Here is a 27722-nt window from a genome sequence, read left to right as displayed (position 1 = left end):
AACTAAGAGTTTCTCTGCAACATGCTTTCACACGCATACACACCTCCTGTTTGATGACGTAGTCCCGGAGCTCGGTCTCCAGCTTAGAGAAGTCCCCATCAACAAAACGGTCCTTCTTCATCTCTGCTGGATCATCATCCGTTATGTTGAACTTCATATCCACACAATTGCTCTGCCAAAGAAAAAAAAACGCGGACAGTTTTAGACTTTTAAACAACATTTTCAAGCCAATAATCCAACATTTGGGGCGGCTGTAGCTCAGTGGGTAGAGCAGGTCGTCCGTTAAACACAAGACTGGCGGTTTGGTCTGCATCTCCTACTGTCTGCCTGTCAAATTGTCCTTGAGCGAGACACTGAACCCCTAAGTTGCTCCCCGGGCGCTTCACAGCAGCCCACTGTTCTTAAAATGCTTAGGATGGGTTAAATGCAGAGGTCAGATTTCATGTATGTACCTGAATGTATATGACTAATGTAATAAAGTATAATTAAAACTTAAAAACATAAACTTAAAGTTTAAGTTTTTAAGTTTGAATTTAAATTTTTGATATAAATTGTGAAAGTAATAGGTTTGAGCACCCAATCAGACCAATAAAAGCCTTTAAGACTTCAGCACTGACTGCACATATAACTGAAGACCACATATAATATTACAAATGAAATGGTAAAAAGAAGTGAGAATAACATGAAGCATGACAATCAATTAAGACCATATCTTTTACATAAACTAGTCTGACTTACCCCAAAGAGGTGCTGGACAATGTGGCTTACAGGGTAGCAAGGTGCATTGTGGGATTTTGAGTCCTCTGTGACGGGTTTAGCCATGACATGAGTGACGGAGGCGTGAGAGGGAGGAGGGCAGTGATACACTTTGGCCCTGCCTGCTTTTAGGAGCCTGGGAAAGATAAAAGTAGGACTCATTTTAATCATACATGGACGGCGGATTGTTGTGATTGGCGATAAAAGTATGTTTTGTTGTGGCCCCTCACCGTTTGAACATGGCCCTGCGGGTGGGCTCTTGGACCATTAGAAGTACCCTCCAGCCCTGGAAGGCCCCCGTTAGCCTCCCACTGGCCACCTTCTCCCTCCACTGCCTGACAGGGCAGAAGGAAGACGTGGCACCGGTGGAAATGGTGACTTCATAGGGTCCCTCTGGGAGCCAGGAACCATTCTTAAAACTGTCTAGCACATATTCTGGAGTCACCACCCACTTTCCTGGTAGGGAAAGAGAGAACAGTGGTGTCAGTAGTCCAGTTAGATGAGCAGTCTTGATATAATCAGGGTGATCAGATATGAATTATTTGTCATCATTAATAATAAGCAATAATAATCATGACTGACCTGCAGCACAGGCAGCCAAAAACTTCTCACTGGACAAAACCTGAGGGATTATGAGATGGGTGCTGGCGTGCTGATAGACCTAGAGGATGATCACTGCGTCAGTCTAATGACATGTAACACACAACAATAAATGGCAGACCTGGGTTTTCATACATTAGAAAATAAATAAGTGATATTCCTGTTGTTTTGGCTGGGTGATAAAATCAAATAATAGAAATTGATGCTCATTGCAAAGAACTGTGTTTCACTGTAACGACAGTAGTACTACATTATAAAGCACATCTCCCTCAGTGTGAACACATCGACCTGACAGGAGCTGCACACGTTTGACAGAGAAGAGGAACTGTTGTCAGCCAGAGGCACATTTTTCTGTTTACCAAGAACACAAAGACCAAAAACCCACAGCATTTTCCTACTTTTAGCTACGCATGGCAGTTAACGGATGATGCTTACAATAATACCGCCACTCCCTCTGAATGAATACAGTTCAGCAACTTTGAATGATTTATTCACTCGTTTACAGTTGGTACTGTAATATAGTGAAATGCTTTCACAAGAAAGTGGCTGCCATAGGAATGCAAATGAGATTAAAAGTATATGATGTAATACCTGACAGACCTAATGTCAGACAAGTCATTCATTCAATGGATTGATAGAACATTCATTGGATTCAGTTAACTTGGATTCACTTATAATCATTAGACACATCAGGGGGGAAAAAAAAAAGTAAATTAATCATAAGTGGTTGAAGCTCTGCCTATTCCTGTATAAAATGTGGATATCTCTACTCACTGAGCCTCCAATGTATTTTCCACCCAGCTGCTGGATCCTGTGCACCAGAACTCTCTTCTTCTCCCTGATCTTGATCCCAGAGATCTGGAAAACGTGCGTGCAGCTCGCCATCCTGACGAGGAAAATGAACACGTGAGTCTCTCAAGTCTATAATGTGTAAACGATGAGGTAAGCTCATCCCATTCATTGGAGAACATCAATGCTGTAATTCTTGTTTGACTGGATGACTTGGGTTGCCTACAAGTACAACACCGGTGGGAAAGCAGGAAGGGGAACATTTGCATTGTATTAAGGACTTTTAATTATATGTTTGGGCATTTGATTTCATTAAGTTAATTAAAAAATAATGATCGAGTTAATTACACAGTTACTTGACCACAAAACAAAACAATATGGGTCCAGCCTAGTAAAACTTTCTGACAGTCTCAGGGTTGACTAAATATAACCACAAATCGACATTGGTTCTTGTTAATTCACCAGTATTCCCAGTTGTTGTTAAACACAGCTGGTACCTTTGATGATGACTCCCAGTCCTCCCAGTTTACGTACACAGGCGCGCCAAAACTCTGACACTGACACCGACATCCAATAACGTGACCAGTGTTTTGTATCAGCTGCTTCGTCTTCTTCCAAAAATATGTTCAACTTCACGAATACATGGCGACTTTGCTCATTAGTGTTAATAATAAACAGATCGATATGTGTGTTTAGATCCTTCGGGCGAATTCACCGCCCATCCGCCATGTGTTGACAACTTCACAGCATAGCGAACTATTCTGGAGAGGGGGGGCATTTTTTATTAAGTAAAAAGTTTTGTAGCCATTAGCAACGTTTAAATGATTATGAATTCGATTTAAAGGACGTAAAAATGTATGTAAATTATGTGTGGTGTAAAATTTTAACTACTGTTTGTACAATTTACGCATATTTCCACCGCTGTACAGTAATCCCCCCCTTGTTTGCTTTGTCAGTTGGACTCTTCCAAGGAGCGGAAGTTTTCATAGAGCTACTTCCGGGTCGTTGTCACGGACGCTTTCTGTCCCCGGAAGTAACGGCGATAACTGGATAACAAAACAGCACTGATTGATTAACGGGGATGTCTGATCGATCCATAACAATAACTTGATTCTGACAGAGACGCTCTACTTATGAAAACTGTAACGTTTTTAGTGACAGCTGTAGATTATAGCTTCACATCTCAGTAATTTAACGTGGTGGTTTATTTGTTGTCATAGCGACAAAGAGCTGCTGATGACGCGGGTCATATTCTCCCTACCTGTCATGGATTGATGAACATAAAGGAGCTGGTGAAAGGTAAGATACAGATACAGATAGCCTTCATGTGTTGTCGCTCAAAGTAACACTGCATGTGTGTGCAGATGTTTATGTTATGCCATCATGTTTATCCACCACATTTTGTAAAAAGAAACAGATAACCTGCCAAGTAGCTACAGTGGCAAGTCTTTATTATACAAAGACGAGCTGCCTTAAAGATCTGTATTTGTGTCACACATGGTCAAATACCACAACAAGCAGGTAAACAGCTCTGCATTTAACCTTACTCTCTCTCTCTCTCTCTCTCTCTCTCTCTCTCTCTCTCTCTCATTGATGTGTTGCTTACATCTACAAACAGGTGTTTATGTTCAACACCAGAATATACTGGATAACACTGTGAGAATATAATATTATCAAATGGGTTATATTAATCCATTTTGATTCAAGATTCAAGATTCAAGCCCTTTATTGTCATTGTGTAGTACAATGAAATTAGATTGTGACAATCCCATAGGTGCTAATGAAGATTATACAATAATATATATATATATATTTTTTAAAAAGAGATAAAAGATAATACAATATAAAATATAAAAATACAGTATATACATATTGATGAGATGACAGTTTTGCCAGATTACAGTTGTGCCAGATTATTGCACAGTGTCCATCAGATCATTATATAATTATTGCACAGCATCATATAATTATTGCACAGAGTGATCAGCATATGTTATTGCACATGTCCGTAACAGTAGATTACATACATTGCACGTGTTCAACTGTCAGAGTTCAATAATAATCATGAATTGATTAAACATTTATGTCACAAGTGAAACAAAATACCAGATATTTGCTTTATATTTTTTGAATACATTTTGGTTTTAGACTATTGTTTGGACAAAAACGGAAAAATCTGAATTTTAATTTGTGGTCGCAGAAATTATGATTGGCCATTTTTTTTTTGTTTACTGTTTTCTGAAGCTCTGTGGATGAAATGATTAATAGTTAATCACACATCTGATCTAGAAGGTCTGGATGTGTCTCAGTAAGTCAGGTCACATGGCATGAAAAGCAAGTAAAAGTCAAGGGCTTGACTAGTATCTCAGTGACATGTTGCTTACACCTATCAATGTATATTTGTGGTTAATACACAAAAAAAATACAAGAAAAAAATGTTATAATATTTAAATAAAATGTTACCAAATGAGAATATAATGGATTTCTAAACCCTTGTGCTGAAATGATTAAGATGATAATTTATTAGACAGGTTACAAAGGTAATCAACAACAATTTTGATAATCAATAAATTAATAATGAATCACAAAAAAGTCATAAATTAAGTATTATTAAGTATTGTATTTTTGTAAATTAAGAGTTAAGTTAAGTTATTTCACTCAAGGGTCTCGTAAATATTTCCCTATTATTTGACATTTTACAAACTAAAAGATTGATCACTTATAAGATTCATTGATAGTACAGATAATTGTTAGTTGCATCCCTGTTGAGCACTATGCATCTTTGCAGTTCATGATGTATTGATATATTTACTTTGTACTTGACAGATTGACAGACAAATACAACCAATATAACTGTTTGTGATTATGTTAGTTCTCCTACAGTAAATGTTCATGAAAGGAGACAGTTTGGATGAAATGAGCTACACAATATGAGCTGCTCCAGTGTGGCAATATTGTCTTGTTTTTCAATATTAATGTTAATGTAATTGACTCATTGCTCAGGCTACTTTAATACTGTTGAATGATGGTGATTATTCTACAAAACAGCAATGACAAGTAATATCAGGATTAAGTCATGTATTATTCATTCCCTCGGTGGAGGCTAATCACAGGGGCATTTGTTACGATGATGCCAAGTTGTTCCAACAGTCTTACACAACATATTTTAAGAAGACATTATGTACACATATTTCCCTACAGTAAAGAAATAAGTGACCAATATGTTAAACAAGATTAGTGCCTCCTAACTTGAGCAGAACTATCAGCATATCAAATCGGATGAGACTAAAGCCCATCGCTAAGCAGACAAGGACTTATTGTAAAGAAGAAAATCAGTCAAAGGAAGCACAGTGTGGAAGGACCACAGTAACAGTGAAGCCGTGCTCCCCCCTGGGTACGCATGAGATAGTTCTCAGCAGTATTGTGATCTAAGAATATTCACCTATTTAATTTATCATGTTTCCTTTACGGCAGACTGTTAGGTACCCCCCTTTAAAATAATGTTGACTTTAACTTGACATGCTCTAAGTGGCTTTAAAGCGACGGCCTGGGGGACGCGCTGCTAAATATTTCAGGACAAACTCATTACTGTAAATGGGCCTGTGTGTTAGCCTAGCTGGGGTAGACAGGCAGCAGCAAGAGAGATTGGACTGTGATGTGTGTGTGTGTGTGTGTGTGTGTGTGTGTGTGTGTGTGTGTGTGTTTCTTCCCCTTTTCTAATGGCTGTGGAGTGGATGTCTGAGGCAGGCAGCGTCTCAGCGCCTGGCCCAGTTGTCCCTGTTGCAACAGTGTGAAACACACAGGGGCTCCTCCAACATCTGCTTTGTAAAGAGCTAATGACAAGACAACGGAGACCGGATGATTTAAAGTATAGTACTAATGAGGCCCTGTGTGCTGCTTGGAGAATCCTGACACACGCTCACTTATATGTACACGCTCAAGATAACAGATGATATGTTGGCAGACCAGGAGGTAGACACCCAGCAGACGAACAGTACAGTGTACACATCCAGACCTGTCCATCTGTCTGTCTGTCTGTCTTTCATAAAGAGGAGTATGGTGTTGAAGACAGCACACACACAAACAGTATTCAAAATCACACACACACACACACACACACACACACACACACACACACACACACACACACACACACACACACACACACACACACACACACACACACACACACACACACACACACTGTCTGGCTCAGCCCAAATAATTACAATGTTGAGTTCCTAATCCATGGATTTAAAATTGTATTCCCTTTCAGCAGTGGCTGCTGTGTATAGACCCTCTTCTCAGACAGTGGCGCAGAGGGAGCGTGATGATGAGGGGAAACAGTAAGAGAGAAGAAGAAGAAGAAGAGGGAGAAATAATAAAAAGGACAAGCTTAACTGCCGAGGCTGTCAGCGGAGGAAAATAATATTTGTCCAGCTGGACAGGCCTCCCTTTGTGCAGGCTAAATGAATGTTGAGCTTCCTGTCTGCCCTGTCAGGGAGAGTGGCACAGACTGTATGCAGCGGCGGCAAAGAAGCGGAGCGGAGTACGGGGAGCTGTTTGGAGTTTGACAGGGATTATTAAAATCAGAGCAGATGACGAGGGGAAGGGGCGAGAGGCGGAGGAGTGTGAGAAAGCCAAATTGACACAGACACTCTCCATTACCTTCCACTTGACTCGCGTTGATGACAATGTTGATATGAGACCCAGCAACGCGGCACCGGCGTGGGATTGGCTGTTAGCATGAGCGTTAAGCACCACAGGGTAGAGGGTGGGGGGGGGTGGCCCTCAGTTGTGGCAGAGACGTAAGGAGATGAGTTGTTTATTTAAAGCCTCGACTGAAGAGCATCTCACCTCATTGTTTATTTATTTGGTCTACTTTTTTTTTTTTTTTTTAGCTTTGTTAACTCACTGTAGTGTCAGTAGGTGGAAATGGTTGGCGGCTGAGGCAATGCATTTTGATCAGGGGTCCTCCTACTGCAAAATGATTGTCTGAGGAAAGATGAGGGCAACTGGGAGAAACTGTTTTTGTTGATGATAAGCTTCCTTTTGTTTCAGGTGCAATTGATTTGTGCCTCCTAATAAGACTCCTGTTTGAGGAGATTTCAAATTATTATACGCCACATAACTGCGTGTGTGTGTGTGTGTGTGTGTGTGTATATGTTCAGTTTCTTGACAGACAGCTGTGATAATACACTCCAAATCTCTGTTATTTGGTGTCAGCCTAAATTGTTTATTTAATCCCGACACCAGTGCTGTCTTTCTCATTATTTTGCTTTATGAATTGGTACATGTCATGTGGAGTGTTTTCTGATGTTATACAGTAAGGTTCTCGCTCTCTCTCTCTCTCTCTCTCTCTCTCTCTCTCTCAGAGCAGTATGGAGTGGCCGGGGGATTTTCCTACAGACCATGCCTTCGTGGAGCTGCTGGTTCCCGGGGTTTCCAGTGAGCTGGACTTTGAGCAGCTCCTAAAAGACACAGAGGAGAAACTCAATCTCAATGCCAACAGGTCAGTCGGAGCTTAAATTAAAGCTTCAGAGTTTTACTACTTTTATTTGACATTCACTTGTCCCCCCCCCAATCACTTTTACATCATTTTAATAATTCAAACTTTATAATATCAAAGCCAGATTGAAATTAAGTACTGGTGTCCCAGCTGACAAAAAGGCGCCAAATAAGAAGACACGGACGTGACAGTAAAGTTTTTAAAGCACACTGTGTTTTTAGGGATTATTTCCTGGTGGGGCCTTCCATTTCTCTCTGTGACTCTCAGGTGAATGACAGGCGGAAAGAAATGTAATGTACAATTTAGTATGAAAACACAACGCTGGCACAATGAAATAAATGTTAAACAGTTACTTTGCCAAAACTATGGCTGTCCTCGACCAAAGAAATTCTTAGTTAACTAAAACTCATACGGATTTGACGACTAATCGGTTAGTTGATTTAATCGACAGATCTGTAAAACTGAGTTTCTCCACAAAGAACCACACAAAAGCATCACTTTAAATCTTGTGTTTACCAGAGATGTGCTCATAAGTTTGTTGGAAATAAGTAATTCAGCATGAAAGAAGCATAAAAAAGGACTAATCGACTAAAGAAATCTTAATAGACTAAGACAAAACGTCCGATTATTTGACTAATCGACTAAGAGGGGGCCGCCCTAGCCAAAACACAATTAAAGCTTCATGTTTACTTTGATGGATTATATTACTTCTAAGAAAATGGTCATATCTGCAGAAATTGTTCATACTGTACAAAGATTAAGGGCTCTGATTTCTTTATGCTGACTATGTACTAGCATGAATACTTTTAAAGAGAGGAGCAACCTGCATGACTGACAAAAACACCAGTAATATTGTTTACAATAGCAGCAATATGATTAGTGTTCCAGGGGTAGAAATATGAAATCAGGATTTGAGCTGAAAGGTGCATCCATATTCTGTTTTACCTTCTCTTTCTCTCTCTGCCACTCCTATCTTTCTCCTTATCTCACTTCACAAAGTTCAATCATGTCGATCTCCTGAATGAAGACGTCCAGTTTGCCAATCACACTTGAAGTACCTTCATCAGTGTTTTTAAAAAACTCATTTGAAGAGTGAATGGTAAATTGACTTACTTATTTCTGAAAATGCCTGCACTGTAAACCCAGATTTTATTTGAATTAAACTTTTAAAGGGACTGTTTGTAACTTTTTAAGCGTATAAATGTACCGGGTCGGGACACATGCGCGCTCGCGTATGCGCGCTCGCGTATGGTATGCACGCTCGCGTGTGGCCAGCGTCCCCGCTCCTCTGCCTGCTTGCCTTCACTCAGACAGCGCGCGCGTTCTCGCGTACCTGCTCCACCTCTAGACGTGAACGCGCGCTCACTCCACACTGCAGAAGAGTTCGTTTAGCTCTGAGAATATCTAGTGAATGTACAGTGGACGTTTGTGCAGAAATAAATGCTGCAGCTTCACCAGACCAACAGAGGTTTTCCGTGTCTTGTGAAGAGACGGGACTCTGCAGAGAGAAACCTTGTCGTCTCGTTACCGACCGGGTGCCGGTGTCTCCCCTGTTCTCCTCTCTGCTGCTGCACCGGGTACTCTGAGAGAGCTGTTTTTGAAAGCAACGTCGTGGAATGGTGAGTGTGTCTGATATCTTTCAGGGGAAATTAATTAACGTTACTAAAAAGACAACGGCGGTGTCCGCAGGTGAGCTACAGTTAGCTAAAGTTAGCTAAAGTGTGAGACACACCGCTAAATACTAGCTAGGGCTACCGACGGTCGGCCGTTGGGTAATGTCGAGCCGTAGGTGTAGCAGAGCTGTAACAATTGTTAGCATGTGGCTAACGCTAGCTAAGCTATATGTGATGTGGTTAATGTAACGTTACTGATTCAACTTAGCTGACTTTCAAAGGACGAGATAATTAGTTAGTTAAGTTGGTTATTAGTTAAACATTGAGCTAACATTGAGCTAAAAGTGTTCTTATATTCTGTCATTACAGGTTCATGTGAAGAAGTGTGATCGATTTAGATTTCTCATCTCACGCTGTCGCCTCCAGCCACAGCATTATTTTTCTTGAAATGTAATACTGGCACATTGTCTGTATTTTTCAGGTGGCCATGGAGTTCAACAGGATTGTGGTCAAGAACCTCAAGCAGGAATTCTATGAAAGCATCGATCGGCACAGTTTTCCTCTTGTCGAGATGTTTCGATCCAAGAGCGGGAACATTGTGCAGCAGTTGACACAGCTTTTACAACAGACCAAGGTTGGTTCATACACATTATGCATTGTTGCAGCTTGTGTAATGACAACATGTCACAGAAAGTGCTACTGTATTAGTTGTGCAACTGAGGATGTCACGATACCAGAAATTTAGTAGTCAATACCAAAAACAAAAGTAAATTCCATGTACTTCAACATACACTCCTTTATTACCTTTTGCATACCGGTTTTTGTTACACCGTGTCCTAACTGGATGCAAGCACCCGACTATCGCGTAGCATCGGACGCTCTCTGTCCATACTGAATGCGTTAAATATGCACTTCTGTTCTACGCCATGTTAACAAACCACTTGCATATCAGCTTTGAGCTCCATGTCAGACTGGAGACGTAACCGGACGTCACCACTTCAAAGATGGGTTAGTAGTACTTGTTATCTAAATTTGTAGCCAACTTTTTAAACAGAAAACACACGTGTTATATTGCGTTGCATGGCTATTAAATGAGAAATGTCATGATTGTGCTCTTATGTCTATATCGCTTATGAAGGACGCTGATGATGATGACTCATTCCGCCACATTGAGATTGGAATCCTCCAGGTTGAGCCTGAAGGTGCTGCGGTTGCATCTTTCCTGCATCTCAGTCCAGCCTCTTTGAAGGTCATCATTGAGGGTGAAGTTGTGATGGACAACATTAAAGACCTCCCTAAAGTGATTTGCCTTCTGTTTGGACTTTCATATGCACTGCATCTCAACTACCCCAAGTTTATGAAGTTCACATTCCAGTTCATCCAACATGTACTTCTCACATTGGGCCACAGTGAACTAAAACCAAGATTACAAACCTTGAAGAACCAGCTTACAATGTAAAGAAATGGTATGTTGATCTCAAAGGATAATAAAAAACATTGACTAATTTAAATGTATTTTTTCATTTCTTCCCTTCAATGCAATTTATTGAAACAATAAAATCTCAAAATCACAATAGTATAATTAATTAAATTAGAAGAAAAGACATTAGTTGTATTAACAAATGACTTTAAGTAGAAATGACTAAAAAGTTTTTTGTCATTTGTTACATATGTTTGTTTATTTAACTTAAAATAATAATTTCATATAACTTAAGTTTTTGAGTAAAGACTACTAATGTTAGCTTAATTATGTCCACTCGTGCAATTAGGGTTCTAAGTTGATTCAACTTGACCTGTTTAGTTTGACATTATGTCAAAACTTAACTGGTTTAGTGCAACCGGTTTCCATGCAAATTTCTAGTAAAGTCAACTTATCCGGGTTAAGAGTGTGCATGATTTCAAACACATTCCAACATTGAAACTTTTCATTTAAAATAATTAAAAATATAATAAAGGGATTTGTTTTCAACTAAAATAAATGTCTAATTCCAGGAATGTCTGGTTCCCTTAGTTCCTCTCAATGACCTGGTTTGTCATGTGCTTGCAAATGTAGTGTGTATTCATGGTTGAGCTGGTTTGAGATGACTGTATTGAGATTCATAAAGAGGCCATGATCAAACTTTAAGAATGATCTTACAATGTTCCTAAAAATGTAGGGTCAAGTATTTGATCATATAAACTGACAGAAGAATCTTTCTCTGTGGTTCAATTTCATTAATTAACAATCTTGTCATCATGTGTTATTGAAGAAAATTCTGTGTAGTAACTTAAATTAGATTCCCCCCACCATGCACCGTCACTGAAGACTGAAATATAGACGGCTGTCAATGATGGCAGACGGGAGTAGTTGGAGAGCACAAATAGACTGATAAAGAGAGAGACACGGGGGGAGAAATCTATATTTCAGGTCTTTTATCGTTTGTGGCGTTGTGAGGCTGAGGGCAGATGATGAAGGACAGGCTAAATGTAGCAAGTGAACAAAGCCTCACTCTGGCACCATTAGTGTCTGGGACTCATCCCTTCCTCTCTCTCTGTCTCCCTCCCCGTCTCTCTCTTTCTTTCCTTCCTCCTTCTAAATGGGAACATAATAATTGAAGATTCCACATCTTGAAACGAAAACCCTTGGGTAGGTAATTCAAGGCTTATTACAGAAGGCCGGGCCATTTTTCTGCTTTCTAAGCATTAAAGGGTTATTTTGTGTTCCTGCAGATGGGAGTGGGATAACCATTATGAGAACAAAGCATCCAGATAATGGAGAATGGGGCTAAAAATAAGGCAATCCTCCTCTCGCCGCGGGGGACCACTGGTCAGTGTCTGTCAGGCTGCCGTTAACTTCCTCCCAGACTACTCCAGGACAGCCCTTTTACTGCCGGGACACATCCAGGCAAACAAAATCTCGCAAAGGCCTCTTTTTTGCCTCAACCAGGGTGGGCTGCAGACACACACACACACACACACACAGCTCACTCTACCTGCTGCCTAATTGACTTATCAGTGTCTGGGACAAATTACGGAAGTGGAGGAGAGGAAAGGGAAACCGGGAGATCGAGGAGACAGAGCTGCCCACACCCGTGAAGGACTTCAACCAGTTTATGGGTCAGAGTGACTGGCCTGCTCCCAGTTCTCAGATGTCAGAGATTTGCCTAAGAGCTGCACCCTAATTGAAGGAGATTAAGATAGGCTGACAACGGAGCTGGCTCCCCCAAATTGAAATGCTGTAATCCATTAGTTTTCATCAGATGGGACAGTGGCGCGGTTCAGGGTCGAGCGGGGAGCGCTGGGCTACCAGGAAAAGACCTCTAATGAAGTGTCAGCGGAGGCCTGGAGACTGCAGACAGGCCTCTGGTTTCACACTGGCAAGGCAAATAGCTCTCACTGGTCGCCTGCCAATCTTGATCAGTGTACAATATCAATACTTTTAAATTTGATTCTCCGTGTGTGTGTGTGTGTGTGTGTGTGTGTGTGTGTGTGTGTGTGTGTGTGTGAGTGTGTCTGATAATCAGGATTTAGTGCATGTGTGCAAGTTGAAAGCCAGCCACGGTAAAATATCGTGCAAGGTTCCTTCCCAATGAGCAAAAATACTGATCTGTAGTCCTCGCAGTATGTAGCTGATTTTGTGTTTAGCTGTGCGTGACACGTGTGTTAAGTTAGTATATCAGCTGTATCGCTTCTCCGGTGTCATTGGCTTGGCCGGGCGGCTGGGGGGTTGAGGGCTGAGGGCACTAAGTGGGCGACAGGCTGGGCCAGGACGGGATCTGTTTTCAGCCTGTTCATTCAAGCCCATTCACCGCTCTTCCCCTCGCAGAATGGGGCCCTTTGATGGAAGAGATATTTAGTTCTCAGGCGGCTGGTTTGGCACCGACTGGAGCTGGGGCTTATTTGAAAGGGATCTTCCTGCCCCCGTCTCCTCCAACCCCCCCCCCCCTCCCCTCCACCACCTCCTGTAGGCGAGCGGAGCGCGACAGACAGACAGCCCCACAGCAGCCCACCCACACTAAATTAATTCTGACAAGGAACTTAAGATAACGTCAAAGCGCTGACTAATCGCGGGATTGGGTTTCTGTAAGTCAGGGAGCTGTGAAATGTGCCATCATATCTAATAAAAGACCTCCGGTTGTTCCCTTTCTCTCTCAGCGGTGGTGAAGGTTGGGGGGGAGCGCGGTTTGCGGTGTTGACTGTCTAGCTAGACCGGTCTGAAAAACAATTAGATTTCACTTCAGCAGTGAAAGTGCAAGTGTGTGTGTGTGTGTGTGTCAGTTAGGGTAAGATGATTGACACGTTTGTCAAGAGGCCAAAAGAATCCTTTCCTCCTAGTTTCCTCTGCCTCTTTTCTCATTCTACAGCTCTTTTGTTGAGTTCTGCTCCGGCTTTTTTGCCATTACGGGTTCGTCCATTGTCGTCTTTACTCAGGTAGTTGAATGGTTTTATTTTCTGTGACTCCTCTGTTTTCCACCCATTTTTAACCTCCCTCTTCTCTCATTCTCTTTCTGTCTCTTTCCTCGGCGTCTGAGCTGCCGGCAGTGGAAGTCATCAGGTTCGGAGCTAATCCTGGCCAAGTTGATTAGGGTTGCAGGTAGCTTTTACACCGGCGGGCAAAAGGTCGCAACATTGTAGAGAGCCGGATGGACTTCTTGACACAGACCATCCACATTGACTTTATAACTTACAGCACAAGGCCCTAAGGAGGGGTAATTGAAAGGCGAGAGTAAGGAAAAGAAAATTAGGAAAGTAAGAGTTTGGAGGCGAGAGAAAAGAAAGAGGGGAAATAGTGAGAGAAAAAACTGTGGAGGCGAGGCTGGAGGATGTATCTGAAGAGGCAAGTGCTGTTGCTGTAGCCATTAGAGTACATTGTTTTGTTGAGTGAAGGCAAGAGCGAGATGAACTAGAGAATGAAGCCCAGAAGCCATTCTCTTCCTGTTGTAGTCTATGGCTTCATATGGGTTTCAAGTCAACAATCTCTCCAGTCCACATATGGCCAAATTGAGTCCCGGAGACCGCTCTTAACACCTCGCGGAGTCCCAGGCTATAGAGGTGGATGTCCTATAGGAAGCTTAATCTGAAATTAAAAACCCCAATTCTGTTATAAAACTGCATGAGCAACAAGAGAGAAGCCGCCCAGTTCACATCCATAGTGTAGTCTACTTACATTTTCCGCTTTTAATGAACTTCAGAGAGCCGGTGAAAAGTGAGCTATACAGATGGAGGCCCATTTGAAACCTGCTGTCTATGTGAAGTCCTGGGGTGGAGCCCAGAACGAACAGCCACATTTATGACGTACTATAAACACACATACAGGGCTCCGTGCTGCCATTTAATCTACAGCAGGGTTTCATTGCAAGACATGGCATACGACAGAAATCTATGTTCAAATTTAAATTCAGAACACATCTTAGTTTTTGCATTTTTTTTTCAAATGTATTTCTTCTCTTTATATTTTACCTACCCTGAATGATATAGAAAAATAAGAAAGTTTTGTTGTTTTATATATGCTGTATACAGAAATACATTTTCTAAGAAAGTCAAAAATTAAAAAGATACAATATATAATTTGCAAGGGGATGTGAAGGAGAATTGCCTAAAAACCCTCCAGGGGCTTGAAAAGTGGCATTCTCCACGCAGCATATTACATGAAACAATTATTTTGAATAATATATTATTATAATTAATATTATTATAATATATATATGATTAATTAATATTAATTATACATAATTCTAATATTTTTTTATCAATTAATGTAAAATACACAATTTTTATGTATCTATCAATAATTTAAGACTTAGTAAAACATCGTAAAAAACAGAGACATAGTTTAATACATATGCAATAATACAATGCATCACATACACACCCATCTGTTAACAAATATCAAGAAGACTCATTTATAATTCACTGTCAAAGACTAACTTAAACTAAGAGCATACGCTCATGTGATATGGCATATAGTTTTCATGAGACAAGAAAGATATACAAATATTAAAAAACGAGAATCAAACAATAATCATATTAGGAGTTTAGACTTGTATGACAAAGGAAAATATTGGTTGGACCCAGCTTATATAAGTAGTCCATATGGAAAATATTGGTTGGTTAGAAGAAGTGACTTCAAGGACCTTTTAAAATGCTCTGGAGACATGTTCAAAAAAATGTAAAGGCAGAGAATTCCATATTTTGGAGCCTTGGTAGAATATACTAAACTGAGATTGCTATATTCTCCTCACAGAAAGCAAAGTCAGAGGATGCACAAACAAACCAGCATTTAAACAGTCTTTTGCATTGTTTAAAGTGGTGTCTGTTCATTTTACCTACAGTGCCGTCGGCGATCCTGAGCCACGCTGGTTATGTGTCGACCTTGCTGAAGCTGTGTTTTACAGCTAGTGAGCTTTGGGCAAGCATACTTAAGAGGTGCTGCACTCTCACAGTCTGTCACAAGTTAAGGCAATATCTTTCCTATACAAGAAGAAGCAGGAACATGGAAACACACACAGGGTAAAAAAACAACATAATAAAGGCCTATTTTAATAAAGGTTCTGCACTTGTGTAACAAATATTACCTGGCTTCAAATCACTCCAAACGCACACCCACCTTATAGTCAAGGTTTCTGTCAGTCAGCATGTTGGCGTTAAGAGAGTATAAAGTGAGTTGCATCATCTGGCCTGCCTAAAGAATAAGAGAGACAGAGAGGGGAAGAGATAGTTAAAGAGAGAGAGAACGATAGCATTAGGCAGTGTTCAACCTAGAGGATGGCGGTTTGTAACAGTCTATAACATTTTATTCCCCTTGCGTTTTTCCCCCTCTGAAACGAAAGTGTGTCAGATTGAACGGTTATTTAATGTGTTGCCATTGCAAGACATCTGGATGCGTTCATGGCCCAGGAGCAGGCAGGAGGCAGTTTATAGGGCTGCGGTAGGGGATGAGCTGTCTGAAATGGCACTTTGGCTCTGTATCATTTACGCTTACACACACACACACAAGTCTGAAAGACAAGATATGTAGTAGTTCTGCGGCTAATTAATATTCTTATTATCTATTGATTATTTATTTGAATATTTGATTAATCATGTAGCGCCTAAAATGTCACAATAAATGCTTATTGCAAGTTCACAAAGACCAAAGTGATGTATTAAACCAACCTTTTACCCTTATTTAATTATCATCTTTTCTTAATTGATTTTTGTTGATCAACCAATCGATTGTGCGGTTAATCATTTCATCCCTACATCTACTGTATGCACACACACACAGATGCAGGCAAACAAACACACAGTCACACAGCATTCACAACAACATAACATGTTTAATTATGCAGGTATGTATGGCCTACACACGTGTGCGCGCACACACACACACACACGCACACACACACTCACACTCTGTCTTACATGGCCAAATATATATGCATTGATTTGCATGGAAATGACTAAACATGTTGAGCCCAAAGATGTCATTTCTAATCTGTCATATTAAAGGGGGAACGAAATAGCTGATGCAATCTGTTAAAATCAAAAGAGATGTGTGTGTGTGTGTGTGTGTGTGTTCGTGCATCAAGGGGAGGAGTAAGTCGTGAGACGGCAAGAAGCGAGTGTCTCAGATGCCTGCCGATGCCGCTTCTCAACCAGATGCTTAGCACACACTCACACGCTGATATATATCGATGTCTGTGTTCATTACTGTTGATGCATCTGTATCTGTCTTCTCACGGACACTGAATGAGAGTGAGGGAGAGCCAAACATGATGATATGGTGTTTGTATGACTGTGATGTGACTGGTTGTGTGCATTGTTCCTGTGTGTTAGTGGTGCAGCAGCAGTGTTCATTTACGTATGTTTGAATGACTGGGGTGTACTTAATCTCTTGAGTCTCCTTTCAAAATAAAGACACTGTCCCAGCAGATCTTGACAGTCAAACACTTTGTCCAATCGGGACTGTATAAGGGAAGAGTTTAGATGAACAGAAACACATTGGTTGTGTGCTTGTAAACATGTAGGAGAATATAAGATCAGCTGTAATCCAAAGGAGTAAAAGTGGTCAATTTTAAACAAGACATATTGTAAAATTGAGACCAATTTTGGTTTAGAATGTCATCTTTCTGCATATTGTACCCCTTTCTGTTGTCAGAAATAAACATAAGCGGCAAAAATTGGGGGGTATTTCCCATTTCCTAAGTTAACATTTATTTTGCTGAATGCTTTACTCTTCTACTCTGAGCTTGGTAATGTATATTGTTTCATAGTCCTTAGCTTACACAGTGTTTCTTTAATAATTCTTTAATCTTTCCCTCAGTATTGAACAGCAGCTAAAGGAGCTACAGGCCAAAATGGGAGACTCCCGGGAGCGTCCGCCGAGCCCCTCAGAGTGTCTGCAGTGGTTCAACCTCAGAGCGCACAACAGTTTCCGACCTGTCGCCACAGGACATCAAGAGCTCATGGACTTCTTCAGAGCTTTGGTAATACGTCAGAGTGATGATATTTCACAGATGATAAAACTGTAGAAATGTTCTAAAATGAGAAATCTAGAAGACCGATAACTTACGGTGGTTATGTTGATCATACTGATTTCATCAATCTGCACTGATATTGCTGAGTATCCTCAGTTTCCCATTTAATTATTAACATTTAGCTATCCGACGATCTGCAGCCCTGTTATTAACAACACCTTCAGATGTAAGATGACCTGGATTTGGCTGAAATATATTTTCATAACTTTATATATTTATGCTATTAACACCTCCATTGTTCCATTCAGAAACAGTACCTGAGGTCTGAAGAGGAGGGGAAAGAGGAGGTGACACTACAACTACTGCTGAATGTGTCTGCCCAGTGCGGTGTCTGCTTTCCCTGCACCCCTTCTTCTTCTTCGTCCTCCTCCTCGTCACTGATTGCCTCCTCCATCCTCTTGGTTAACACAGTCAGAGATGACGCTTCATTAGAGGTAATATACCGTACCATTTTCAGTTCAGTTGAATGATATCTTACAATATTTAATTAGTGCTTACTTAAAGGATAGGTTCACACTTTTTTTATGCCTGTATTAAAACAGTACTCACATGTCCATATATACATTGAAAGCATTATTGGTCATTGTAACTGTTTCTGCTCTTCATACTGGCCACAGAGAGATCCCCTTTTTAAAGTGATTTCAATGTAAGTGATGGGGGTCAAAATACAAAATATGCTTTGTTCTGTGTATAAATTCACTCAAAAGTTCAGCTGAAGCTATTTTGAGTCCTCAACAGTCTGAGTTAGTCAAATCGAGTTGATATCTTTCAAAGTTAGTCTTTTTAGTACCACAGAAAGTGTTTCCTTGAAATGTAGTGGAGGGAAAGTAACCCAAAAAACTGGAAATTAATGATTAATGAATGGTTATAGCACATATACATAGGGGCATGTAAGTATTGTTTTAAGACAGTTTTTAAAAAAAGTGAATCTACCCTTTAATGTGAAATTCAGCATTTCTTATATGCTAAAATAATGACATACACACCTGCATAGGCTAAACTTGTATACCTGAGTAAAGGTTCTGTTCACTACAAAAGGTTATTATTCAGATACCCTCTCAATGTGTTGCTGTTGATTATCAATGTGTTTTTTGCACTTTCATTATTTCTTTTAATAGATCCAGGAGGCCTGGGATGATGTGCGTCTCCAGCTACGTCGCCACCTGCTGGACCGGCTGTCCTCCCACAGCCCAGATCATTCTGGACCCAGAAAAATTTCCGTCCCTGAACGGGTCTACTGTCTGCAGCAGCTGTTCTTTCTTTACCCCGAGTCTGAGGCCCTCACACATTACCAGGTAAAATAGTTAAAATACAATGATGAAGAATTAAAAAATCTAGTGAAATATTCCCTTTCTATTTACGTTTCCTACAGTATATGTTAGCGAGTGTTTTCCCACCATAGTTTAGTCATAAACTATGTTGTTGTTCTTTTAAATTCCAGATCCACATTGTAAACTTGCTGTACCAATATGATATAGAAGTACACCAATGATTTTACAGTGATATGGTACTTTGATTTTACTGATCCAGGGTCTAAGAAGCCAATCCGTGCTGGCTCTTCTGCTCTCTGCCCTGAGCTCAAGCCCCGGCGGTGAGACCGGCTTTGACAGACTGGCTATAGGCTTCCGCTCTGTGGTCCCGGCTCTGACAGGAGCCCTCACAGAGGAGCTCCATGTCCTCTCAAGACTAGCAGAACCGCACACCATCCTTGGTTTCCTTAATGCAGCCTACCTCAGCACTGTGGCCCGAGAGCTGGCCTCCCTGATGGAGAGAGAATGTGAGACGGCACTGAGGGACAACACCACGCTCAGCAGCAAGATTAAGAAATATTCAGCCAGGTCGCGCGCAACCGTAGGTAAGAGGCTCTTTGTGAATATTTTTTTAATCTGATAGCTCTTTCGGCTCAATCTTTCCTCACTCTCCTAGTCCTTGGTTAGTGATGTACCTCACAGCAGTTTTTTCCCCTCCTTTCGCTTCTTATTGTTACCCAATAAAGGCTAACGATTTTCTCTCTCCCTCCTCTCCATTTTTACTTTTCTGTTACTTTCCAACTGTATTGTGTAGTGATCTGAGCCAGAGCCAAGGCCTCTGTAAGTGATTGTCAGTAACTGCTGTTCCCATTGTAATTGCTTTCTTTTTACTGCCCTCTCTCCCCGTCTGCCTCACTTTCCTCCTCACCAACAAAAAGAGAAGAGCAGCATTTTCCAGGGCCACGGCTTTATTTGAAACTACTTTTAAAACACTATTTACCACATAGTTTATCTATGACTGTGATGAGCCCTGATCCCAAGAGAGGTCCGAGCCGTATCCAAGGTCTGTCGGCGGCGTGTTTAAGCCACAGTTAATTCACTCCTTCACCTTAAGCCTGAGGCAATTATGCACTGTGCCATCTTGGAGGATGGTTTGAATAGCGTGGATAAACATAGCTATGCTAACCTCTCTACAGGAATCTGTAAAAAAAAAAAAAAAAAAATCTAAATCAAGTTTATTGAAACATAACAAGGGCAGAGCAGCAGCAGCAGCAGCACCTTCATACAATCTCATGACCTTTACAGTGGAGAAGGGAAATTGATTCATCTTAACCTTCGTCTTGCTTTTGATACAGCCAAGAAAGAGTTGGTGCAGGAGTAAGAGCAAGGATGTCACACAAGGGGGGGTGGATATTTGAGAGAAAAAAAAACTATGGTGAAGTACTTTTAATATTTGACACTAATACAGAATGTGTCACTGTCATGGAACATGTTATACAGTGAGACAAGAGAAGAGTAGAGACCTTCACACGCCGTGTCACTTTTGATACTTAATTCCCCCCCATATTCTCTTTGTTTGTTTCATTCTGGCCTATTTACGGCTTGCTGAGGGTAAAGATTCACAATAAAAAAAAAGTAAAGTGTGTGAGCCATTGTTTACTTTTTCAAAAATGGTGCACATGTCAGCTTCCCTGCGGAACGAGGAGAAGAGTGCTTTTACATCTGCCATTCTTCGATAAACACACCACCAGCCCTGCGTCTTTTTCTCCCTCCCTCCCTCCATCTCTTTCCATCTCCCTCTCTGGTTTTTACTTTCCCTCTCCTTAAATGTGAGATGAGAGGAGGCAGCCAGGATAATTGGCCATGCGTCAGTTGGGCTGTTTGATCACGTAACGCGGCGGAGGCTACACACCTACGTGCCGCTCAACAAACCGTCAAATGTAGCACCGGAGGCAGAACACGGCTCCAAAGGGAGCGGGGGACCCGTGCTGTGTAATGATGGTAAAATGGAGCAGTTTTGCCTGTGCTGGTTTTACGTGTGTGTGTGTTTGTGTGTGTGTGTGTGTGTGTGTTTGACTATCAGCTGCAACACCGCTTTGAGGGCTACAACTGGGATTACATTTTTGTGTTGTTCATGTTTTAAGTCCCCCCCCCCCAAAAAAAGCTCAAGAACCCACATACCCACCACCCTAACGCCCGTGGCTCCTTAAGAGCCAAAGCTTGAACATTAATGCATAATCTGCTTTCACACTTTACTGTCTATACTGTATGATACGCCCATAATTGTCAAGACAATTATGACAGTGGCGAAGGGAAAAAAAAGTGATTCTATTTTCATAAGCATCCTGTGAGTCCTTAGATCTCCCCCTCCTTCCCCGCTGTGTTATTGTTTATTTCTGCAGTGGAGGCAGGCGGTAGGTATATTTTGATAAGAGCCATGCCTGGGAGACTGTGCAGGCTTCCCAGGGGAGCAGCGCTGTCTGTAGCATCAGCCACTGTCAAACCACTGAACCATTTAACAGCGTTCACGGCGAGATCTGCCTCCTCTTTTAACCCCACCGACTCAAAGGCAGGCTCTGACATTGTACCCAGACAGATGTGAAGGGTCTCAGCCCCCTCTTTTTCTTCGCTTTTCTTCTTTTCTCCCCTTTACTCTATCTCTTCAGCATCCACTTCCCTTCCTTTTTTTTCCCCCTTTTCTTGTCTTTTCCCATTTTCCTGTAGTTTTCTGAGTGTAATGGGGTGAGCAGCGAGACTGGGGAGTGTGCTAGACAGGTTGGCTGGTCAGGAACAATACAAGGCTTTAAACCTGACTAACACACCTCACTGAGTCTGCAGGGGAGTGGGTGGGCCAAGTCCGCATCTGCGTGTCACTGTATGTGTGTGTGCTGGATTTAGCCAAAATAAAGCGAATACTGTAATGTCATTTTTTTTTCAGAGGTCAGTGGCCATAAGTTATAGTTTTTATACTTTTAAGCAATCATCCAAATTTTCTAATGTTTTTCAATTTTAGATAATTAGATACTATTTGTCCATTGAGACACTTTTTTCCTGTTAATACAAATATTAGTGACCACATTTTGCATAGCCTTTAGATAAAGTTGGAATGAGTCCATTGGTGCTGGCCCGAATACCATTTTTTGAGCTTCGAAGCTTCGGTGAGAAATTTTCGAAGGTATTCAAAGCTTCGCTTCGATTTGTGGCGAGGCACAGTGCAGCAGGCTGACATGTTCTTCTGTCTGTCTTCATCTCCCACATTTCAGTGCCCGGGACAGCGCCGCTGCCACACTACTGTACACACATGTACCTCGACATACAACAAACAGCGATATCCATCTGAGAATAAATAATAACAATTAATGATATATAGGAAGAATGTTGCGGGATTAATCCTCATTTCATGGGCTATTTTGGGATTTACACATTATTATAACATACATACATATAACAACCATTTGGTGCAGTTTTACTGTGTTTTCACCTTTTTACTTTTCACCCTAATGTCTGCACATGTGTGTGGGTGGCTATGTAGGTGGATATGCATGCGTGCATGTGTGTTTTCAATCACCTTTGAGCATATGTCATGTGAACATGTCTGCCCATCTGCTTTTGAGTCGATGCCAGTGTGTGTGTGCGTGTGCACTAATTGCAGGCTTACTTAGAAAATTGTGTGATCAAGAGTCATTTAATACCTCCCTTTTAAAAATGCATCATTAAATTACCATATGGCATCAGTAATTTCCATACATATGAATAGAATGACATCCGTGTTTTTGTAGGACATCAAAAGCTTCCATTCCAACTTCCCTGCGTACACACACATGCAATTTATTCCCCAACAGTCGACCACGGGGGTGAAGCGGAGGTTGTGAAACGTTTTTCAAACACTGTGCAACCCATTTCTGATGGGGCTGATTTGAATTCCACTTTCACTAATTTCCCCATATGACGACGTCGGCAGCTCCCTATAGATAAAAAAGGATTGAGTTAGAACATGTATAGCGAGCACATTCATCCCCACCGTGCACCCCCCCTCCGCGCCCTTTCTGCCTCTTTGAACTCTTTCTTCGAGGAAGCACAGCAGCCTATTCAGCGGGGAGAGAGGTTCTGTAGTGACGCGAGATAGCTCGGCTGAGGCTCCGACTGGCGTTGGAGGTGCTTGTGGGGATTGCGGCTGCTTGGGAATGGCGTTTGTTAATATTTATTAAGAGCAGCCTCCTCACTAGATCATATCTCTGCCTGGGTTTATACACACTGTCAGCCAGGGACGTGCACCCGCATGCTGCCATGTAATTACGGGCTAGGTAGGTGGGTTTGTGTGTGCGTCTGTGTACACGTGGGCTTCCGGTTGATGGATGATTCATTTTTTTGTACTGCTCTCTTCCTGTCCTTGCAGACGATGAGAAGGCCTTGTTTAAGAAAGTTACCACACAGAGGAAAGTGGTTGTTTACTAATCTGAATGAGAAGGGTCTTTACTCTGGCTGTGTTAATGTGTGAGTGTATGCCAGTGTTCATTTTCTCTAAATCATAGCTCCAATGAAATCACACAGAAAAATATGTTTCATGGGCCCTCGAGAACGTGTATTATGCATGCCATTTATTTTTTTCCCCCATTTCCTCCGAGTGGTCACAATGGCTTTTGTGTATCACTCTTGAAAAGCTCAAGGATATGAACATTTTCCTGGCACCTTCTATTGAGAAAGGACAGACAAAAATGGCTGGCTTATTGAGAGCTGCGAAGCACTTCGTGATGAAGAGTCAGTGTGATTCGCCGAGGGCTTGAAAACAATAATGCAAACAAGGGCACTAAACAAGTGGGTTTTAATGAAATGCTCCCATCAAGACAATACATTCCTCTGTGTTCCTCATCCAGGCAGCCCGGTTCAAGTACGTGGAGGAAGAGCCACAGAAATATTAACCCCTATCTCGCTGTTGCTGCAATATTCACCACAAAGAGAGCCAGAAACAAAGACAGACAAACAAACAGAGGAAAGTTAGCCCATGCTTTTTTGGTCACCACCAAAACCACCACTACACCTCCTTCTTTCTAAGGCAACTTAATTGAGATATCAAATATTGCTACTTTCCCCTTCTGTGAAGGGCAGGTGGCCCCTGCTGTGGCCTGGTTGGACAGCACCCAGGGAAAGGGCCACGAGAGACCAGGGCGTGTGTGGTTTGTGTGTGCGTGCATGTGTCAGAGTGTGTATTGGGGAGTCGCAGCAGGAGGTTTCCCATAATAACGCTGTCTGAGTGAGCAGTGGGCCGCAACTGACGAAGAGGACCCCAGCTGTCACAGGGCCTAGCGGGCGGTCCACAGTGGCTCGTAGCCTCCCCACATACACACACATGCATACACAGATGTACCCCAAAGGCACCCACACGACCCTGCTTGACACCCAATGAACACACAAGGAGGCATGGGTACACAGAGAACACATGCACCAAAAAGAAGTGCTCAACAGCCATATAGCAGTACACCCCAAGAGCGAAGCCCCATGATAAAAACGAAGTGGTGCACAAATATACACACAGATTGGGGATAGAACAGACCATTTTTATATATAAGTCCCTAGTTGGTTAACATCCAACATCGTTGAGTCATGTCAGGTTGTCAGTTGTTGCTTTGTTTTCGCTGCTCCGCCCGTAGCACTACTTCTTTCACAGTTTTACTTATGATTGTTTTAAAGGACGTTGTTCAACAGACTGTTAAATTCGGGAACTGTTTTAAATTGGTTCCTATTCATTAGAGCTGTGTATTGGCAAGAATCTGACAATATGATATGTATCATGATACAGGGGTTATGATTCAATATTTAATGTAAGCAAGGCGATATATTGCGATTTTTTTAAATCTCATTTTCGGAAAAAATTGTCATAGTATAAAGTTCACACCGCCATATGCATAAAATCTCAGGAAGAAAAGTTGACTTTTTATATGCAGTTAGAACACTGGGATCTGCATTTATCACAGTCCCTGTAGCATCCAACATAATAGCACTACGTTTTGTGCAATCTGAGCCACTTTCTGCTACAAATCTTTGCATGTAAACTATTAATTAAAATCGATACTGTTTTTGAGAATCAGTACAGTATCACAAAACATAATATCACGATACTCAAGTGTATCGATATTTTTTTTACACCCTTACTATTCATAAGAAGCATTTTGTTTCCATTTTTGTTTCCATTGTAGGCCACTGTGCTCTGTGGAGTTCCACATGGTCCAAACATGGTCCCCTTCTATTCAGTATCTATATGCTTCTGTTTAAAGGAGAAGTGCGGCAATATTACACATCAAAGTCTGTTTACAGGTCTTGAGTACTACTGCATATGTGGAAAAAAAAAAGTTGTATAAAGCCTTTTGTGGCTCCAGAGGGAGTTGTGCTGAGTCTGATAAATTGCCTCAAGTGACTTAGCTTGAGGCAGTGTCGGTCGGGGCTGAAAACTACAAGTTTGAAAATCTGGGTGTGTGGAATTAGAAAGAAATGGGCTCACCAGACTGCCGTAGTCTGCTCCTCATCTCTGCTTGAGGCTACAGCGGCTCAAGGCTACATTAGCCGATATTAGCACATACCCAGATCTCTGACAGAACTGCCCATGGCCACGTTGCATTATGGGCAATGTAGGCACTAACATGTTAACAAAAAACAGAGATACAAACAATTTATTTTGCACTTTTTAAACTTTTTATCTGTATAATTCTGTTTTATGAATTGTATGCAATATGTAAAGCAGGTTGAATTTCCATTATTTAAGATGTGTACTAAAATTGCCTTGCCTTGTGAAATCCCCCCCTTCTTTATCTCTCTAGATCTAATGAAACCAAATGCTTACATCACCTGTAGAGGGTGTTGTACAACACACACATCAGCCCAAACACAGAAAGCTCGTCTGTTGTGATCACATGATAAGAGACTAGAGGAGGCCAGTTGGGTAGTGTGGTAAGAGAGCGGCAGACCACCCCTCTGATGGTCTGATTTACACTACAGAGAGACAGAAAGAGCGAAAGAGAGGAAAAAGAGGGACAGAGGATGAGAGAGGGAGAGATGCTATGCTGGAGAGAAATTAAATCAGTGGCTAAATTATTGCATGATTGCCCATTCCCCAAAGACTTGGGCATCATTTGGTAGAAAGTGTCTAATAATTGGTTTTCGGCCATGTCAGACACATGCAATTCCCCCTACTAATGGCTCTGTTTGGAAGAACTGGGCCTCCTGGGTCAGAGAAGGACAGAAAATAGCCAGACGGCAAAAAGCGCCCTACGCCCTTCTCCTTTTTTTCCCTCTCTCAGATAAACGAGGGAACAAGAGAGAGACACAGAGACGGAGAGAGATGGCGAGGAAGGAGCGAGTGTGTGTGTGAGCGAAGAGGAAATGAAGTGGCAATAAGTGCAGCCAAAGGGGAAATGCTCTTCACCGCGAGTTTAATACATCAGACTGGGGATTTGGCAGCCCGCCACACAGCAATTGTTTACCTTTTTGCTCACTGGCTGCATCTGTTCTGTTTTGTAAACGGCACTAAACTATTCGCCCGTAAACACCGGAATCAATAACAACTGCTAAGGGAATTCCCTTATCCCGCCCCTCCCTCTCTTTCCCTCCCTCTCTTCCCCATGTTTTCATCCCTAACCACCACCCCTTTCCCTTCCTTTAGATCTCCTCCTCTCTCCCCTCTCTCTCTCTCTGTTCGCTGCCAGTCAAGAGCAGTGTGTGTGTGTGTGTGTGAGACGGAGAGAGCGAGGCTGTGGAGCTGATGGTGGAACCCACAGGAGAGACAGACGAGGAGAAGACTGATGGCTCGCCAAAAATACCTGCTCTGTTTGTTTTTTTCCCTTTTGTGTTACATTGTTGTCATTGTTAAAAGCTACAAACTGAGACTGGCCGCTGTAGACTTGCAGAGTTGGGTATTTTCAGACATGTTTTTTTTTTACAATGTTCCTGCTCCATAAAGGCGTCCACACACACTGTTTTGTCGAATGACATATTGCTTGACATATGCTTGTTTTCTTTGAGGGCTTCTGATAAGATGCACACCGTTTTTATGGTTATCACAGTAAGCATTGATTTTCTTTTTGTTTATAAGAACACCCTCACACTATAATGTCATACGGGGGAGCTCTTATATAAACATATCATTTTTGCCCCGGCTTTCAGCACCTGTCCTCCCTTATTGATTCTCAGTACATTGACCTTTGGTTGAACTCTTCTGCCTGCTAGTGCCCTTCCTCATTCCACTCTATGAGACATGCCATGCACTACGCTATATGACACACCTGGGTGCTTTTAAGCACACCCTCTCCATCAACTGGCTATGAGAGCCTCCATTTGGCCCCACTGTTGTGACAAAGGTATAATGAGGTTTAGATGGCTGTGTACCAGACTGCTATGGCTATAGGGCTATTTGGCTAGGGAGACGACTATAAATACCTATATAGCCGGGGCGGCGGAGCTCGATGAGAGGCTGAGGCGGAGTACTGCTAAACATCAAGGTCATGTGCGACTACTTAGAGTGTGAGTTAGTGAGCGAGTGAAACAGCCATAGGGTCACAGGTTGAGGGAATGAATGGTTACAAAGGAGATGACGCTCCAGATGAAGCGGTGGTTAATGGGTGCTATGCTCAGATGACTGCCCAACGCAAGGTGGGATGGGGGGGTTGTAGTGCTTTTTATAGAATCCACTAGCTCTCTCTCTAACGTGTCCCCATCT

General features: G+C 41.8%; 2 protein-coding genes across 6 annotated transcripts in view; one reads left to right on the top strand and one right to left on the bottom strand.

Annotated features, from left to right (window-relative positions):
• slf1 (SMC5-SMC6 complex localization factor 1) overlaps positions 1-2895 on the bottom strand; it is a 33671-nt gene extending 30776 nt beyond the window's left edge. Inside the window, exons 1-6 of one of the 2 annotated variants that reach the window (XM_074638281.1) lie at positions 2643-2895; positions 2131-2242; positions 1339-1417; positions 987-1212; positions 739-892; positions 44-172 (exon numbers count right to left, since the gene is read on the bottom strand). In XM_074638281.1, the coding sequence (XP_074494382.1) occupies positions 44-172; positions 739-892; positions 987-1212; positions 1339-1417; positions 2131-2241 (699 nt within the window). In that variant the 5' untranslated portion in view covers position 2242; positions 2643-2895. The remainder of the gene's footprint in view (positions 1-43; positions 173-738; positions 893-986; positions 1213-1338; positions 1418-2130; positions 2243-2642) is intronic. The other variant, XM_074638282.1, reaches the window with a different exon arrangement.
• A 279-nt stretch (positions 2896-3174) lies between these two features.
• kiaa0825 (KIAA0825 ortholog) overlaps positions 3175-27722 on the top strand; it is a 127974-nt gene continuing 103426 nt past the window's right edge. The window contains exons 1-7 of one of the 4 annotated variants that reach the window (XM_074638270.1): positions 3175-3308; positions 3366-3444; positions 7526-7657; positions 17552-17714; positions 18014-18199; positions 18884-19060; positions 19296-19620. In XM_074638270.1, the coding sequence (XP_074494371.1) occupies positions 7527-7657; positions 17552-17714; positions 18014-18199; positions 18884-19060; positions 19296-19620 (982 nt within the window). In that variant the 5' untranslated portion in view covers positions 3175-3308; positions 3366-3444; position 7526. Of the gene's footprint in view, positions 3445-7520; positions 7658-17551; positions 17715-18013; positions 18200-18883; positions 19061-19295; positions 19621-27722 lie in introns of all 4 variants that reach the window. The other 3 variants (XM_074638268.1, XM_074638269.1, XM_074638271.1) reach the window with 3 other exon arrangements.

Source organism: Sebastes fasciatus, chromosome 6 (genome assembly GCF_043250625.1).
Source record: "Sebastes fasciatus isolate fSebFas1 chromosome 6, fSebFas1.pri, whole genome shotgun sequence".
In the NCBI taxonomy this organism is placed as follows: Eukaryota; Metazoa; Chordata; class Actinopteri; order Perciformes; family Sebastidae; genus Sebastes; species Sebastes fasciatus.
The sequence above is the reverse complement of the archived record's forward strand: the minus strand, read 5'-3'. Positions and strand labels throughout refer to the sequence as shown.